Raw genomic sequence first — 17,634 nt, 5'->3', positions numbered from 1 at the left:
GAATAGGAGATGCTTCTCTTGGGAAGAGAGGGTGGATTTCAAAACACTGAAGGGGCTGAGAACATGGCCTAGCGGGTCTAAGGACACTTGCCATGCAGTAAGCGAACCTGAGTTTTCAAATGCCAAGCACTCAACCTGAAAGCTGGGCATGCCTGGAACCCCAGAGTGGGTTGATAGACAGGAGGATCCTGGATGCTTGCTGGCCAGTGAGCCTAGCTCTCACACAGGGAGCTTCCGGCTCAGTGAGAGACAGTCTCAGAAGTGATCAAGAAAGACACCAGTGTCCTACTCTGGCCTCTAGCTGTGCATGCAGGAACACAGACACTCACTCACACATACACATAAACACACACACAACTTTTAAAAACATTTATAAAGTATTGAGAAATACCAACCAAATGGCCTTGTCATAGCCAACTTATTATATATGTGTGAAAATGACCGGCCCCTTATCAAGGTAAGATAATAGCCAGCTTACACCAAAAAAACCCAGACGAACAAACTGAACCCTGCTTTCGGAGGTGCCGGATGTGGGTGGTTCTGAGATGATAGCATGTATGCGAGACATGCTGACCTGAGGCTGGCCAGGCTGCCACCCAGGGAGGAGACCGAGGCAGAGCTTGAGAACTCCTTAAGTCAAGGGACTGTGAGTGGAAAGGGTAGTGTCCATAGCCCCCAGGCAGGTGATGAGAGGAGAAAGATCTCTGGTCCCCAGACATCTGTCAGTGAGCTTCTGGGTACATATCTGGGAACAAAACTACTTGAGGCCAGAAAAAGAACTGTCGTAGAAGTTTAGAAGGAACAATGCCCAGGACTCATACTGGGCCAGGAACTGTGTGCCAGCTCCCACTGCCAACCTGAAAACCCTCATGCTTCAGGGGGACCCCAACAGGAGATCCCTTCTAAGTAGTGGGGAGCAATTATCTGGCATAACACATTGCTGTGCTCCTGCCTAGCAAATCACAAGGACCAGATATGGAAGGACCAGAATTGTCCAACTAGTTCAGCTGCATCCCAGAACAGAGGTCAAGAATATATCTAGGGACCAAAAAGCTGTCCCACAGCAAGCCATAAAAGATCACAACCCAGGCATCTAACCAAATGTTGCTAGTCATGGGAAGACACAGGCAGAGAGGGCCTGTAATGGGGATAAAAATCAATGCTTTGAAATGTAGCAGGAAAAAAAAAAAAAAGAAATGTAGCAGGAATGGCCATGAACATTAGATTTAGCAGCCAAGCACATTAAAGTTATTATGATTGGATTTCAGAGGTTCAGCAAGTCAACTGGAGACATGGATGGTATTATAGCAAAAATTGAAGTTCTCAGTGGAGATCGCAAGAGCCGAGAGATAAAACACACTGAGTGGGATTGGTAGCAGATCAGACATTGCAGAAGAAAAGCTGGTGAGGTTGAGCCTAGTCAAAAGCGCCATTTAAAATGAAACACACAGGGAAAAGACATCTTTTAAAAAGTGAAGATGGCATCAGTGATAGTGGTATGACTTTCAGCATCTGATGTGTGTATAACTGGAAACCCCAGGGAATAAAAGAGGAACAGGGTTCTAACTCCCTTTCTGTTGCTGTGACCAGCCCTATGACCAAAATCAACTTAGGGGAAGGAAAGATTTATCTGGTTTACACTTCTGGATCACAATCCATCACTGAGGGAAGTCAGGGCAGGAACTCCAGGAGATTGAGGCGAAGGCCATAGAGTTCCTTTCTGGCTTGCTTGTAGGCTCATGCTTAACTAGGTTTTTTTTAATACAATCTAAGACCATTTGCCCAGGGAATGGTGTTGCCCACAGTGGGCTGGGCCCTCCCACATCAATTAAATCAAGACACCCCCACCACAGACATGCCCACAGACCAATCTGATCTGGGCAATTCCTCCATTGAGACTCCCTTCTCAAGTGGCTCTATGCTGTGTCAAGTAGACAACTAGGAGAGACAGAAAAACAGTTTTAGAGGAAATAATAGAGTTGATTTATTTGGAAGAGTTAATTATCCTAAACGTTTTTTCATCTAATAACAAAGCTTTAAAACACACAAAGTATGCCAGGCGGTGGTTGCTCACTCCTTTAATTCCAACACTCAGGAGGCAGAGGCAGGTGGATCTCTGTGAGCTGGAGGCCAGCCTGGTCTACAGAGCGAATTCCAGGGCAGCCAGAACTACAGAGAGAAATCCTGTCTCGAAAATAAGCAAACAAACAAATTGTTTTGCTGGATGATGATGGTACATGCCTTTACTCCCAGCACTTGGGAGACAGAGGCAGGTGGGTCTCTGAGTTCGAAGCCAGTCTGGTCTACAGAGTGAGTTCCAGAACAGCCAGGACTATACAGAGAAACCCTGTATCAAAAATGAAAAGCCCAAAACAAAACAAAAAACCACACAAAGCAAAGAATGATATCACTGAAGGAGAAATACCCAAGTACACAATAATAATCAGATGTAGAAGACAAATTACAGACACCAGCCCAGAACAACGTTGCCAACCAACTTGATCTGTCATTTATGTCAACTACTTCCCCACCAACAGCAGGGCACACTTGTTAAATTGCCTCATTCACTAGTACAAACCATGTCTTGGTTCTACAACATTTCTCAATAAATTTAAAGTGATTCAAGTCATAGAAAGTAGGTAATTCTAATAATGGAATTAAATTAGAAATTAGTCACATAAAATATGACTGGAAAATCAGCAAACATTCGGAAACTAAATGACAAACCAGACCAATAAGGAAATACCAAATGAAATTATGAAGTGTTTGGACCAGATGGAAACTTCAAACAACATGTTAAAAGCTTGTGGCATGCTTCCACAGCTTAGGTGGAAATTTATAGCACTAAAAACATGTATTGGGAGGAAAGAGAAAAAACTCCCATAAGTGACCTTAAACCAGAATAAAGGTCCAGGAAGTTTGCTCAGTTGGTAAAGTACTCGCCATGTAAACACGAGGATCTGAGTTCAGATCCCCAGCATCCACGTAAGAAGCTGGGCAACAAGCACCTGTAATCCTAGCGCTTGAGAGACGGGAACAAGTCAGTCTCTGGACCTTGGTAGCCACTCGGTGTAGCCAATCAGTGAGCTCTATATCCAGTGAGTACGAACGAGTCTCAAAACATAAACCAGCCCAAGGACCACAGTGAAGCGGGGGTGGTGAGTGGAAGGTTTGTTAGGCCAGAGGTTGGGGACAACTGGGGTTGGGGACAACTGGACAACTGTGGTTGCCTGTGCAGATCAAGCAGGTCAACATTCCAGCGAGGAGTGGGGAGAGGTTCATGAGCCCCCACCCCTAACGGATGTACTAAAGACAGTCAATGGCTCCTGGAGAGGGAGAGTCAGTTTTCTTCAAGTGGCCCCTGGTGGGTTGACCACGATTCAGTGGATGGCCACACACCCAGGTGTATATGGACAATACAATTGGAGCTAATGGATTGTTGAGAGAGAGAAAGAGAGAGAGAGAGAGAGAGAGAGAGAGAGAGAGAGAGAGAGAGAGAGAGAGAGAGAAAGAGAGAGAGAGAGAGAACGTAAAGTTACAGGGATAATGGGATTGGATGTATTTGAGAGGAGTTAAGTGGAGAAATTAGGGTGGATATGATCAAAACACAGCATATGAAATTCTCAAATAGTTAGAGATATATGTTAAGAAAAATAATGAGGAAACCACCTGACATTAACCTCTGGCCTCTGTAGGCACACGCATTTGCACATACATATGCACAAACACACAAAATAATAATAAATTTTTAAAGAAGCTAGAAAAGGATAAACAAATTAAATCTAATGTAAAGCTGAAGAAAAGAGGGATCAGGGTGGAAAGGAATTGCTAGGATAACAGGTGGAAAGAGAAAGAAAATTCCATGAACAGTTAAGCGTATTCTTTGAGAAGGTAAATAAATTTGAGAAACCTCTAGCCTGACTGATTGGGGGTTGGAGGATCAAATCACCAACATCTGGCGTGAATGGAGACATCATGAGTTCTACAGACATAAATAGGCAATAAAGGAGTATTAGGAGCACATTTACATCAATAAATTTGACAGCGCAGATGAAAAGGACAAATTACTTGAACTACATGGCCTTTCAAAACCCATTTCCAGAAGAAATACATCACCCAACAAGCCCTAAGTCTATTAAATCAAGATTTTTGCTAAAAGCCTTCTCCCAGAGAATTTCAAGATCAAATGACTCCACAGAATTTGACCAGGAAGAAATTATATTGGCTCTATACATACTTTCAGAAAAATCAAGGAGGTAGAAACAGTTCCCAGTTCATTCTGTGAATTCAGCATTAATCTAATGATAAGATTAGAAAAAGGAAAGACCAGCAAACAAAACTAAAGATCAATGTCCCTGGTGAATATAGAAGCGAAAATTCTACTAAAAATTTTAGGATGTAGAATTCAAGAGTCAATAAAAAAGAACAAGATAAAGAACACGATCTCAGGAGTGCAAGGATGGCTTGACAGCTTAAAAACACCAGCAACAACAACAAAAGGTGAGTCACTATCTCAACAGGATGCAGGGCACTGAATGATCATCTCAATAGCCCCAGGGGAAAAAAATTTGAAAAAAAATTTTGTTTATTAGTTTAAAAAAAATGTTTCTTGACAAAGATGGAGGAAAGGGAGCTCTTTTCAACACACGGTGCCATGCTTGTGTGCTTGATTACTGGGTACATGAATGCCAGGCTACACCTCACACCGGATAACCCAAAGTAACCCAGACTAGATCGTAGGTTCAGATACAAAGTCTAAAGCAGGAGAACTTGAGGAGAAATCATGGGAGGAAAGCCCCGTGACTTTGTTTTAGCAACGCCTGCATAGCTTGACAGCAGCCACCTCACTCATAAAATAAACAAACAAAAATGGAGTTTACCAAAACCAAGACTCTGCTCTTCCAAAGATAGTACTAGGAGAAGATAGACTCAAGTTGTGGAATAGGTGGGATCCTACACAAAGCTTGTGCTTGGTGAAGGGTCATATCCATCATACAAAAAGAGCTCTCAAAATCACCTGGAGAACGAAGATCTAAGCTTTAAAACTGGCAGAAGTTTTGAACGACAGAACACCAAAGAAGATATAGGTGTAGTAAATGACCTATGAAAAAAACGGTCAACATCCGTCGCCATGGGAGCAATCGCCTGGTACCTAAATCTCGTGCTCCCATCCTAGGGCCTCCGCAGTCTCAATGTGGCACTGCACGCCTGTGGAGTGTCTGGATTCAGAGAGCCAGCCATACCAAACAAACACCAAATCAGGCCTTGCACACACTGATGGCGGGAAGGGAAAGTGATGCAAACACTTTGGAAAACAAGTTAGTGGTTTCTTTAGATGCCCAACAAAGGGCTGGAGAGAGGGCTCAGCACAGCACTGCTGGCTGTTCAGTTCCCAGCACCTACAGTTCAGCTGGCAATTGCCTGGAAATCATGTTCCAGAGGATCAGACACCCTCTTCTAGCCTCTATAGACACCAGGCATGTACACAGTGCACATGCCTGCATGCAGGTACTCATGCATACCCTTAAATACATACATAAATAAATCTTTTTAAAAAACATTGAACAAACAGTGTACCACCAATGCAGCATTCCCAGCCCTGGGTTTTTCAGCCAAGAGAAAAGAAAGTCACATGTTTTCATGTACACCCTAGCTTCCAAATGCCTCTCACTGGTTTGCTTGTAGTAGCAACAGCATGGAGACTGCTCAAATGTCCATCGGCAGGTGAATGGATGGTCAGACTGGTTACCCATAATACTCATAGCTGGGGAGAACTGGACGAGTAACACAGCCCATGCCAGGGATGAGTCTCAAAATGATGCTGCTGAGAGAAAGGGGTCAAACCATATCTAGCAGATTCTTTGTGCACAGTTCTGCAGCAACAAACACAGACAGGTAGGGATGGTGACATGCTCGGCACGAGGGTGTGGGGGACCTCTCAGGGGTGATGGACATGCATGCGGTCAGCTTGGTGACAGTGCTGTCATAGGTGTGTGTGTGACATCGTAGCCTGTCACCTTTGCGCACTATCAATGTGGAGACTGTCATATATCCGTGAAACTTCCTTTTCCTTAAGACTTGCTTTTATTGTCGATCGTGTGGATGTGTGGATGTCTGTGTTTAGGTATGAGCCTGTGAGTGCAGTTGCCCAAGGAAACCAGAGACGTCAGCTCCCCTGGAACTGCTGGAGTTACAGGAGGTTCTGATCCATCCGACAAGGATGCTGGGAATAAAACTGGGGTCTTCTGGAAGAGCAGTACACGATCTTAAGCACTGACTCATCTCTCCAGCTCCTGAAGCTGCTTTTTTAAGTGAAAAGGAAAAATAGTTGGAGCATGAATATGGACTAGAACTGAGGCCTTGGCTCAGGTCTCATCTGAGACCCAGACTCAGGTGGCCCTAGATAGTGATACCTACAGTGTCTCCAATTGCTGAGTGAGTAGACGAATAGATGTGCATAACCACCCAGTGTTCAGCAGCCTGAGCCTTCCCGGAGAGTCAAGTAACCCCACATTCTTCACCAAAGTCTATCACGGACACCAACACAGAATTACACCACTCAGCCATGTGTGGTGGCGCACACCTTCAATGCTAGCACTCAGGAGGCAGGGCAGGTGGGTCTCTGTGAGTTCGAGGCCAGTTTAGTCTATTAGAAAGTTAACCATGGCTGCATGGCAAGACCCTATTTCCCCCAACACACATACACACCCCAAACAAACAAAAAACCCACACATAGAACTATACCGCTCAATGGAACATGCACCATTGTGTGTGTGCATTATGTGTGTGCATGCACACACATCTTTATGCACAGGAGTGGATGTGCATGTGGTTGCCAGAAGTCAGCCTCAGGTGCCATTCCTCAGCTGCTCTTCACCTTTTTTTTTTTTTATTATTTTTTGAGACATCTTCTCTCACTGGCCTTGGGGGGGGAGCTCCTCCAATTTGGAGCAAGCCCCAGGGACCCAACTGTCTCTACATCACCAGTGCTGGAATTGCGAACCCACGCCACCACACACAGTGCGTTGAGTGGTTTCTGGGGATCGAACTCAGTTTCTCATGCTTGCAAGGCCAATATTTACTAACTGAACCGTCTCTGTAGTCTTCGTACTCTAGAGATATACAAACCAGGAAGGAAACCGTAAGCACTGACTGGGAGTCATGGTGGGGGATGAGAAGCGGAGGTCGGCAGCCTGGGTTTACTACAGTTCATAACCTGTGACCCTCGGCATGTTACCGAGCCTCTCTGTACTTTAGTTTCCTTATCTGTAAAGCGAATGCAATAACAGCGCCTATCTACAGGAGCTGGTAACTTAGATGTTAGGTACTTAGGACTCATTGCGTGGCTCCTGATAAGGACTCAGGAGGGTCAGCCCTGTCGCCATCGCCCTCACCACCAATATAATCGGCCACATATCTGATTTACAACAGTGTTGTGTCTGACAGACAAACACCTAATCATGACTACTTCCTCGATGATGGGCTTAAAAGTCTGTAAGGCTATAAAAAAAAAGTGCATCAGGCGGAGATACAGGAACTTTGCACCCCACTGCCAATTGGTTATCTAGAAGAGGGTGCCGTTAAGTCCCACCCGCGAAAACCATATTCACCAAAAAGAGGTGGGTACTGAGTATTGGTGAAGAAGGCATTCTAGAACCTTGGAGAGAGAGTGAACAGGGTGATCAGGAGCTCTGCACCCTCCCCACCCTTTGAATAGCTTTCTGAACTTGGGGTTACCAGCCAGAAATGCTTTTCCTTCAGCGTTTTGATGGTATCAACTCCTTTTTGCCCCTTCCTGTGGTTGCTGTTAAGAGACTCAAAAGCTTTCTCATCCTTGATCCCTTGCAAGTGATGCCATGTGCCTCTTCTGACTCCTGGAGAAAGTCACTCGGTCCCCAGTGTGCTCTGGAACTTTCCAGAAACTGGCCTTACCGTGCCTCTCTCCTCATCCTATCTGGATCCCATTGGACTCTGGCACCTGTGAACGTTCCTTTCTGAGGGATTCATGGCTTTCCTTTCTGAGGGATTTTCTTGAATGCACGGGGAATGCTTCCCTCTGCTCTGTTCCCAGCATCTTCCTCTTGCTGCTGCTGCTGCTGCTGGGTTTCATCTCCTGGTCCATCCTCTACTTTCTTCCTTTACTGCTCCCTCTGCCTTAACTTTCGGGACAGTCTCTCACTGAACCTAGCACCCACTGACTAGCAGCTGGACTGGCTGGCTGGTCAGCGAACCTCTGGGGTCCTCTCGCCTCTGCCCCCAGCACTGAAGGTACAGACACCCGCCACCATGCTGGCTTTGGCGTGGGTTCCGGGGACTCGAACTCGGGTCCTCATGCTTGCACACCAAGCCCTTGACCACTGTGCCTCCGCAGCCCTTCTCTCATTCTTCCCACGCTTGCGCTTGTCTTGTCCCTCTGCCCTCAGGGAGCTTCCAGCCTTCGTCTTCCAGGCCTTCTGTTAAGTCTGTGGGACAGATTTTATTGTTCAGCAGGCTTTTGTCCGGAGTGGGTACCTCTGGGCTGCCACTTTCAGGGCCTTTCCGGTGTTGGCCTAGAGCTGGGAGTTCCACCTTAGTCGTAGGACTCGCCTGTGGGCCTCTCCTCCCGCACCTTCAGGGCACACCTGTTCTAGCAAAATATGGTTCCACTGGCTCCGTGTAAAAACCTGAAGGCGAAAGTTCAGGGAAATGTGCTCAAAGTAGACCCATCTTTCTGTCCACTTCCAGAAGCCACAAAATTAAAGTCACCATTTGGAATCTAGGACTGTTCCCCTGAGCTATTGCCTTTCTGTACCTGTAGTTCTCAACCTGTGGGTCACGACCCCCTGGGGGGGGTCAAACAACCCTTTCCCAGGGGTCACATATCAGATAGCCTGTGTGTCAGATATTGACATCACAATTCATAACAGTAGCAAAAACTGCAGTTATGAAGTAGCAGCGAAAATGATTTTATGGTTGGGGGTCGCCACCACAAGGAAGGTTGAGGACCACTGGTCTATACAGTCAGTTTGGTCTTGAGAAAAGTTGGTCTTCCACTGAGTTGACTCCTAGGCACAAGAAAAAGGCTTTTATTTTTCCTTCACAACGCACATTGCACCCGACTCTGTGAATGTGTACCACAGGGTTGGCCACACAGCCTCACCTCCGTGGGCCGTATGCTGCCCGGCCTTCTTAAAGCATTTGCCTCAGGTCCTATCACGTTGTTTAGGCAACTGAAGTGCTTCTGTGTCTCTCCTGTTTGACCTTGGTCTTCTGCAGATATATCTCCTTTCCCTCCATCCGCTCAGTGTGTCCAGACATGTTTCACTGAAGGACGTATCGTGTTATAGCTTCAATAAGGCTGAGTCCTGCCTTGTCAGATACTATGCTTGGGGAAGACCCGCTAGGCAGGGAGGAGATCATGGTTTAAAGGAGGGGTGTGGAAATGAGTCGGTGGGAGAAATGGCACTCACGGGGTGTCCGTTGGTCCGTGTGCACTCAGAACAACTTCCCCATGTGGCTGCCATTAACCTCAACTGCATTGGTTGAGACTGAGATTCCAAGAAGTGCGGGCGGGTTTATAGTGTCCTAGTGTTCACTGCCCCGAGGATGTGACCTGTACCCCCACAGACACTGAGAACCTCGAGGCGAGCACATCACCCTTGTTGTTGTTTCTCAGAAGTGTGCAGGGGGCCTGGTCTTTATCTCCTTCATAGACTTTAAAAACAACACCTCCCTTCCCCACCTCCCACACCTCTCACCCCCAAACACTCTTTCTCTTTATATTCATAGATGACACCACATCTGCCAGTTTGCTAAGACAGGGTCCTTGTCAGCCTCAGGCTCTACTCCAAATGCCTGATGCCGTCATCTTCTGCCTCTGGCCCCCCTGCCTCCCATCCCAGCTCTCTGAGGCAGCCTCCAGATGTAGAGGGACAGGACGACAGCCTCATGAGGACTTTGTGAGTGCAGATCCCATCCTGCTGCCAGAGCAGTGCACATGTAGCTCTGGATAGCTGGAGTTCCTGCTTCACAGCCCACTCCTGGTTGCTTTGAGGGTGACATCCAAACCCCTAAACATGGCGAGTCCTGAGGCACCATGGCAGGCCTGACAACTTCTCCTACATCTGCTGGGTCATCTCTTCCCACTTCCCCAACATGAGAAGCCCTAAGTGGTCACAAATCTTTCATGGTTTCTTCCACCCAAAGGCAGGGTTTATTTCTCCAACCTTGGGTTGGGGTTGGCCTTGCAGCTTGATCTGAAACTCAGAATATGCCTGGAGAGATGCTGTGCAACTTAGAAGGGAGAACTGGCCTAACCCAAGAGGCTTCACCCTCTCAAGATGGTGCTGTCCTCTGAGGAAGCCCAGCAGCTCCCGGTCCCAGTGAAGATGGGAAGGGACCAATCAGAAGTTAGAACCAATGGCTGGGTATGTGCTTGAGGCTATGTTGAACCCACCAGCCATGAGTGAGACTTCCAAGAACTGTGGCTCAATGACAGAGCGAGTGACAGAGTCTTTCTGACCAGCAGAAAAATCTGCCTTGCTGAGCCCAGCTCTATTTGCTGACTCAGACTTGGGAACAGAGTAATGGTGTTTTGTTGTTGTTGTTGTTGGTGGTGGTGGTGGTGGTGGTGGTTTTTTGAGACAGGGTTTCTCTGTGTAGTTTGGGTGCTTGTCCTGGATCTCGCTCTGTAGACCAGGCTGGCCTTGAACTCACAGAGATCCACCTGGCTATGAGTGCTGGGATTAAAGGTGTGTGCCACCACCGCCCAGCAAGTAATGGTGTGTTTAAGCCATCATGTTTAGAGCTATTTGTTATGCAGTCACATGTAGCTGATACAACTCTTGGCATAGCATGTCTGGCCTTTGTTGGTTCTATTTTCAGTAATGTCTTAGGACGTTCATGTAGGTGTGCTGTGCCCTTCTTTGTGAGAGGCCCTTTGTCCTTTTCTGTTGAATTTCTGGTCATCTTTTAAGCTTCATGTCTGATGTTCCTGATCTCTGATCTGCCCTGGTTCCCACACAGCACCTTGCATCTCCAACTGTTTGCTGACGTGTGCCTCTTTTGTACTAGTTGGGCAAATGACTTCGCTCTCTGACCCTTTTTCGATTCTGTGAGTGGGACCCATAACTCCCACTCTGTCTCGGTACTGGGAGAATTAAAGCCATTTTTAGTGAGGACCTGACACAATGCGTTGCTTAGTAAATGTTTACTTTTCCCTTGTCCCTGCTTTCTCCCTAATCCCCACTCCTCATTCCAGTGCCCTGGCTCATGGGCTCCTCCAAGACCGTGGTTTCTAGTGCTGAGCACAAGCATCAGCTTCAGTGGATGCTTGTATGTGTCTGATGGAATTCATGAAACATGGTCTCTCTTCCCAAAGGGACCCTCAGGGTAAGTCTAGAAGCAGAGACACCTCCTTAGGAGTCTTCACGTACTGGTTTTTTGTGCCGAGTGCCTGTGGCCTTTCCTCATTCTGGAGCGCTGGCATTGCTCTGCGCCACAGTCCACTTTACACGTGGCAGGGCCATCGATCCGTGGCTTCCGTAACCTGCCTGCGAAACATCACAGCATTGTCCCCATGGCTGTTTGTTCTGTCTGTACAGGATGGAAGCTTCTGAGGGACAAATACAGGTGCCATGTTAGTTGACTTTTGATTCTTAGGACAGACTTCTGGGCTCGCTCGCTCGCTCACCTTCGATTGCAACAGACGCGGAATGTGTTCAAGCTTGTACTTTTCTTTCATTATTTTGACATATTCACAAAGGTAAGATTGCATCAAAACGTTTTCAGAAAATTCAAAAAGGCACTTTGCATTTCAGTGGGAAGTAATAAGCCCCATCATGTAGTGGGGACCTGTCCCTTAGAATCAGCTGAGAGCATTCATCTTAGGTTGTCAGTGAAAGGGCTGTGGCGGCCCAAAGCGGCTGTCTTGGGCCACATCGGGCTTGCCATCTTATGTCTCATGCCAACCGCTTCTCATGATCACAGGGTTTCAAGATCTTGCCTGCAGCATTGTTGGGCAAGATTTGGGTGATGAGGAAATGATTGGGGCTGTGTTGGACTTGATTTGTTAAAATCCACCCCATGTTTCTTTACCACTGCTACGTGCTAACCTTGGCCTTGGGTTTCCTGTATGTTTTGTGGACATTGTCTACACTGACCATTGGCAGGTTGATCTCTGTGTGGCTGGTAATGATTAACCTATTTTGTGGAACCCCTGGGCCATAGGTGAAGGTACAGAGAGGGTTTCTGTGGCTTTTTGTTTGTTTATTCTGAAATGTTATTTTAGGCCTTTGCCCAACAAACTGAACCCGGAGACTTGTAAATATGACTATATTATGTAAAAGGCATCCACAAAGTACGACAGCTTGTGAACTCGACTTGGTGGAGAGAAAGTCTCCATCTGGGAGCTGCCTGGGGCATCAATGGTCCCTTGATAAGACTTCCTCTTTGGCCTTCCAAAGCTTCCTTGAGCCTAACCACGCATCTTCTAGCAGTGGAAGGGTTAAACCGGTTTCTCTAGGTTTGTAGTGTGGAACACTGGGAGGCAATGAGCTGGGGGGTTCTGTGATACAGTAAACCAGGGAACATATAGAGAAGGCCGAGTGGGGAATCCAGAGTCTGTGGCTGTCTGGATGCTTTTGTGATGAATGTTCCAGGCCTGGTTCGTTGGTTCATGGAGGGCAGCAAACTGTTTCCGTAGCTGGGACAGTGTCATGTGCCCCGCTATTTCATAAGCAATTCCAGCAGGTATTTAGGCAGTGACTTGTCGCGCCAAGAAACCTCTGTTAATAATACAGAGATGTGATGATGGGGCGGGGCAGCGGGTGCCCCTGCGGAGCCCGGAGTGGTTTTGCTATGGTCTCTTCTGTTGTTAGTCTTTTCTTTGTTTGTATAGTTCTGGGGGTTGAACCAAGCTAGGCCACACTGAGCCACATCCCGACCCCAGTGTCTTATTCCATCCAAAGGATGAAACCCCTTCCTTCTCTCCCTTCTCCTTCCTTCCTCCCTCCCTCTAGCCCTTCCTCTGTCCCTTCCTCCCTGAACAAGGTCTTTCTATGTGGCCCAGGCTAGCCTAGAACTCACAATCCTCCTGCCTCAGCCTTCCAAGTAGCCAGGATTCCAGGTGAATGTCACTTTGCTATTTTGGGTGGGGGTGGTGTTTTTTTGTTTCTTTGGGGTTTTTGTTTGTTTGTTTGTTTTGAGACACGCAACTCTGGCTGGCCTGGGACTCACTGTGTAGATCAGGCTGGTCTCAACTCACAGAGATCTCCCCGCCTCTACCTTCCAAGCTGTGGAATGAAGGGTGTACTTCACCACACCTGGCTCCTTTGCTGGCAGATGAACTTCTGGACTCTCCCTTGGCACACTTTGTCACAGAACATATCCAAAGTTCACCATTTGTAGTTCTAAGGGGAAAGTCGGAATGATGAGCTTTTGCCTCTTCATGTTTACTGTCTGCTGGTGGCTGGTTCTCACCCCCAAGCCAGTGAATGTGCTGAACCAGCCTGGCCAAGTCCTTTTGCTTTCAACTGAGGGGTTGATGCCCGTCATCCCATTCCCCTCAGCTCTCGCTTTATGACTGGGAACCTCTCTGTTCATTATTCTGCTGAGATGATTTTTCTCTTCTCATAAACTCTTCAGTCCCTGTAATTATACTTCACTCTGAAAACTGCTGGTCATATATCCAGTGAAAAATTCCCCTTGACTCCTGTCCTTTGTATTCGCTGCACAGATGATGTCTTTGGATGCCGTGTGCACTCTCCGAGTGATACCTGGGCAGCTGCTCATACAGAGCCAAGGTGGACTCTCACAGAGCCCCACCTGGCACAGGTAATGGCATGAGCGCTTGTTCTGTGCCAAGTGGTAGAAATGGCTTTTGAACACCTGCTCCATGGTAGAGATCGTTTTGGGTGTAAGCATGCAAACACCAGGCAAATACACCCCTTGCTCTAGCAAGACATACAAATCTAATAGGAGGGATGGGCATAAACAGTTACACCACCACTTGAAAACAGGGCATGCTAGAATTAGGTGGACCTTAAAGACAGTGAGCTGGCCCCCACTTGGCTTCACACAGTACGTGCACCTTGTGTCATTAGCAAATAATGCTAGCCTAATCATCCAGTGTCCTAAAGTGGCAACATGCAAGATGCTTCAGAATCAAAGGTGGTCAACGGATAATACCCAAATTCTCATGTGCCTTGTTCTGTCCCGACATGAAACTGTCTGTCTGTTTCTTCTGTTTCCTTTTTACTGAATGTTCTAGAGTTTTCAAATAGTCAACTTCCTAATTCCCAAAGGAATATTTTTGTTACTTAATTCAATTACTAACCCCCCCCCCAAAAAAAAAAAGTCCTCAAGCTATGTGAGCACTCCTGAGATGAGGGATTGTTTCGCATTCTTCTATCCTTCTGGGACATCTGGGGCACAGGGCACAGTCACCGGCTGGCCTGGCTGCTCTTCTCAGTGAACCGTGGATGTTAGACACAGTGGTAGGACTGCCCCGGATGTTTTTGCTCCTAACCAAGTCTGCAAGGATGCCAGGGCATGCTGGGAACCTCAGGACAAGCATATTGGGGTGTGTCCGTATGACCTCTGTTATCTATCTGGGGGACTCACTGAAAGGGAAAGGCTCTTATCTGCCCTGGTTGGAATCAAGAAGGACTGATGTGTTCTGTGCGATGCCAGGCCAGTGGCCAGAGTTCACATCAGGATTGCCCCACTCCTGAAGAGGTATTTATCCCGTCTATCTCCTAAATGGCAAGATCAATGTTCCTCTAGGTGAATCTGGTTATTCTTTAAAAGCAACCAAAGAGTCAAATGACGTGATTCCCAAACACTGGGGCTCTCTGAAGGTCACGATGAGGAAACCAGCTCATGGCCTTAGCCCAGTGTTCCTGGTTTGTGGGAACAAAGGCTCCTGTCGGTGACAGGGACAGAAAAAGGAGAAGACCCAGCCCTCCTAGCACAGACTCTGCTCAGCTCTGGCCTTTTTATGGGGATGAACTTTATGTCCAATCTCATGATTGCGGCTTTTGGACTTTTTGTTCATGATGAAAAGTAACTTATGTAATGCTTATCACTCCGCTATCTGGCTTGCCAATTGGAGAACTAGCCCTTTCAATACAATGCAGAATACAGTGTGTAGATGGGCTTGGGTGGTAGCTCATTGGTGGAGTGTGCTGAGCGTGCATGAGCCCTGGGTTCGATCCCCAGCACGGCCCCTCCAAATAAAAAGGGAGGCACAGATTTGTGGCACAGCAAACACAAACAGACAATAAAGGTTGTCTTAGGTTAATGAGTGAGTGAGTGAGTGCGTGCGTGCGTGCGTGCATGCATGCATGCGTGCGTGCGTGCGTGCGTGCGTGCGTGCGTGTGTGTGTGTGGTGTGTGTGTGTGTGTGTGTGTGTGTGTGTGTCTGTGGGGGGGGTCAACCTCAGTTGTCCTCCTGACATTGTTCTGATCTTTTGAGACAGAGTCTCACTGAACTTGGATTCAGCTAGGATTAGATGGCCAGCGAGTCCCAGGAATCCTCCTGCCTCTGCCCATTCAGCGCTGGGATTGTAGGAGCACACTGTCATGCCGGGCTTTGTATGTCAGTGATGAGGAGTGAACCCAGGTCCTCACACTCCACAGTAAGCGCTTTTCCAACCGAGCCATCCCCCAGCCCCGTGACGATGATTCTTGACTGTTTCTCCCTGTGGATAGTGATCGCCTATGATTACCTGTCAGGATTCCAAGCCTGAGATGTGAATTTTTCACAAAAATATGTAATTGTACCCTTTTTGTTTGTTTGTTTGTTTCTTGAGGAAGCCAAAAACACCCCTTCCTCTTTGCACTTGAAAAGTTTGTTGACATTTGGCAAATGGGAGAATGTGGCGCTGTCAGCACACGTGTGTTCATTCAGTGCTCTGGGGAATGTTCTTCAGACAGTGGCTCTCTGTGGCCACGGCGTGACAGGAGCTGCGTTGTTTGGAACCCACAGCCCAGTTAGTACGCAGTGACTCTGGCCTTCTATGTGACGTGAGCTGTGGCTTTCTCTGTGACGACTAGATAGGAAAACAGTTCAGGAAGCTGGATGTCACCTAGTCAGTCTGGCTGGGTGTCTGGTGGCCCTGTGAGGCTTTGGGAGGTGGGCTGGGATCAGGACCTACTGAAGGCAGCAGGGGCACAGTCCAGGTGAAATAACCAAGAAGCCTAGTGTGCTGTATTCCCATGGGCTGGACTGACAGGCTAAGGGGATTGGACTTTGGACTGGAGATCATAGGAAGTCATTTAAGATTATGGAGGAAGAGTGTACTTTCCCTTACGAACACTGTTTTTTGCTTGCAGGAGTTTGGCGTTGCCTAGGACTTACCTACTTCAGATGTTTTAAGAACCCCACAAAGCATTTGTTACGATGTCATTTTTCTAGTACTATCTCTAGTAGGCTGACCTTCATGTGTACAGAAGAACACCCAAGAGCAAGCGCCACACAACACTGACTGCTTGGCTCTTCCCTCCTGGTGCCCCTCAACCAAGCCCCGTGGCCTCCCTGCTGATCCTAGAATGTGCTGGCATGCACCGGCACTTGGTGTTCTTTTTGCTGGAACATTCTTCTCCAGAACAGCCCATCCTTCTGGGGCTTCCCCGTGCGAGGCATCTGTTCTCCATCTGCTCTCGCTGTGTCCTCCCGCCCCCACCAGACACCCCCTTCATTCGGCCCCCACCTGTGCCCCCACTGGAAGGCATGTTCTAGGGAACGTGGACTTTGTTTTCATCCATGGCTGGAAAGCTGAGCTCATGTGTAGTGAACACTCAGTAAGCAATGAAGGGTTTCCCGCTGCACAGTTTGGCTCCTTCTGTGTTTTGTTGTTTAGAGATTTCAAAATATAGATTCATTTTATGCATTTGAGAATTTAGCCTGGATCTGTATATTTGCACCAAACAGGTACCTGATGCCCATAGAGGCCAGTGTTCCCTGGAACCAGAGTTACAGATGGTTGTGAGTGGCCATGTGGGTGCAGGGGAAAAGTGAACCCAGATCCTCTGTGAAAGCAACAAGTGCTCTCAACTGCTGAGCCATCTCTCCTATTGAGAGAATGTTCGTACTGTGTTTTCCAACAGTCAAGGGTGGAGAGTCAAAGCTGTCCCTGTTGAGATTTGAACTTAGATAGCTCTTCAAGGTTACACGATGTTTTCATTTCAGAACAGAAAGTGAATGCTCTTCTGGCTGTTTTCATCCCACAGGTTGGCGCTCTGTGGCCTGCCTGGCCACTTCCAGTCAACATGGTGGACACAGAGAGTCCCATCTGTCCCCTCTCCCCACTTGAGACAGATGACCTGGAGAGTCCCTTATCGGAAGAATTCTTACAAGAAATGGGAAACATTCAAGAGATTTCTCAGTCCCTTGGGGAGGAGAGCTCCGGAAGCTTTAGTTTCACGGACTACCAGTATTTAGGAAGCTGTCCGGGCTCCGAGGGCTCCGTCATCACAGGTAAGCGCTGCTTTCTGGAAAGATCTTAGATGTGTATTTTCCTCAGAGAATATAAGACTTTAAAAAAAGAATATCTCTGTCTGTCTGTCTGTCTGTCTCTTCCCCCCCCCCCCGCTCTCTCTCTCTGAAGCCATCGTTACAATCAAAACAATGACCACACCCATCAAACTGCTTGG

At 47.5% G+C, this 17,634-nt stretch overlaps 1 protein-coding gene across 2 annotated transcripts in view; it reads left to right on the top strand.

The window, feature by feature from the left end:
- Ppara (peroxisome proliferator activated receptor alpha) overlaps positions 1-17,634 on the top strand; it is a 68,179-nt gene that overhangs the window by 29,549 nt on the left and 20,996 nt on the right. For both annotated transcript variants that reach the window (XM_028878143.2, XM_028878142.2), the window contains exon 3: positions 17,212-17,458. In XM_028878143.2, coding sequence (XP_028733976.1) covers positions 17,251-17,458 — 208 coding nt within the window. In that variant the 5' untranslated portion in view covers positions 17,212-17,250. The remainder of the gene's footprint in view (positions 1-17,211; positions 17,459-17,634) is intronic.

The sequence above is a fragment of the Peromyscus leucopus genome, chromosome 20, assembly GCF_004664715.2.
Source record: "Peromyscus leucopus breed LL Stock chromosome 20, UCI_PerLeu_2.1, whole genome shotgun sequence".
NCBI classification, from domain to species: domain Eukaryota; kingdom Metazoa; phylum Chordata; class Mammalia; order Rodentia; family Cricetidae; genus Peromyscus; species Peromyscus leucopus.
This window is presented reverse-complemented; position numbering and strand designations above follow the sequence as displayed.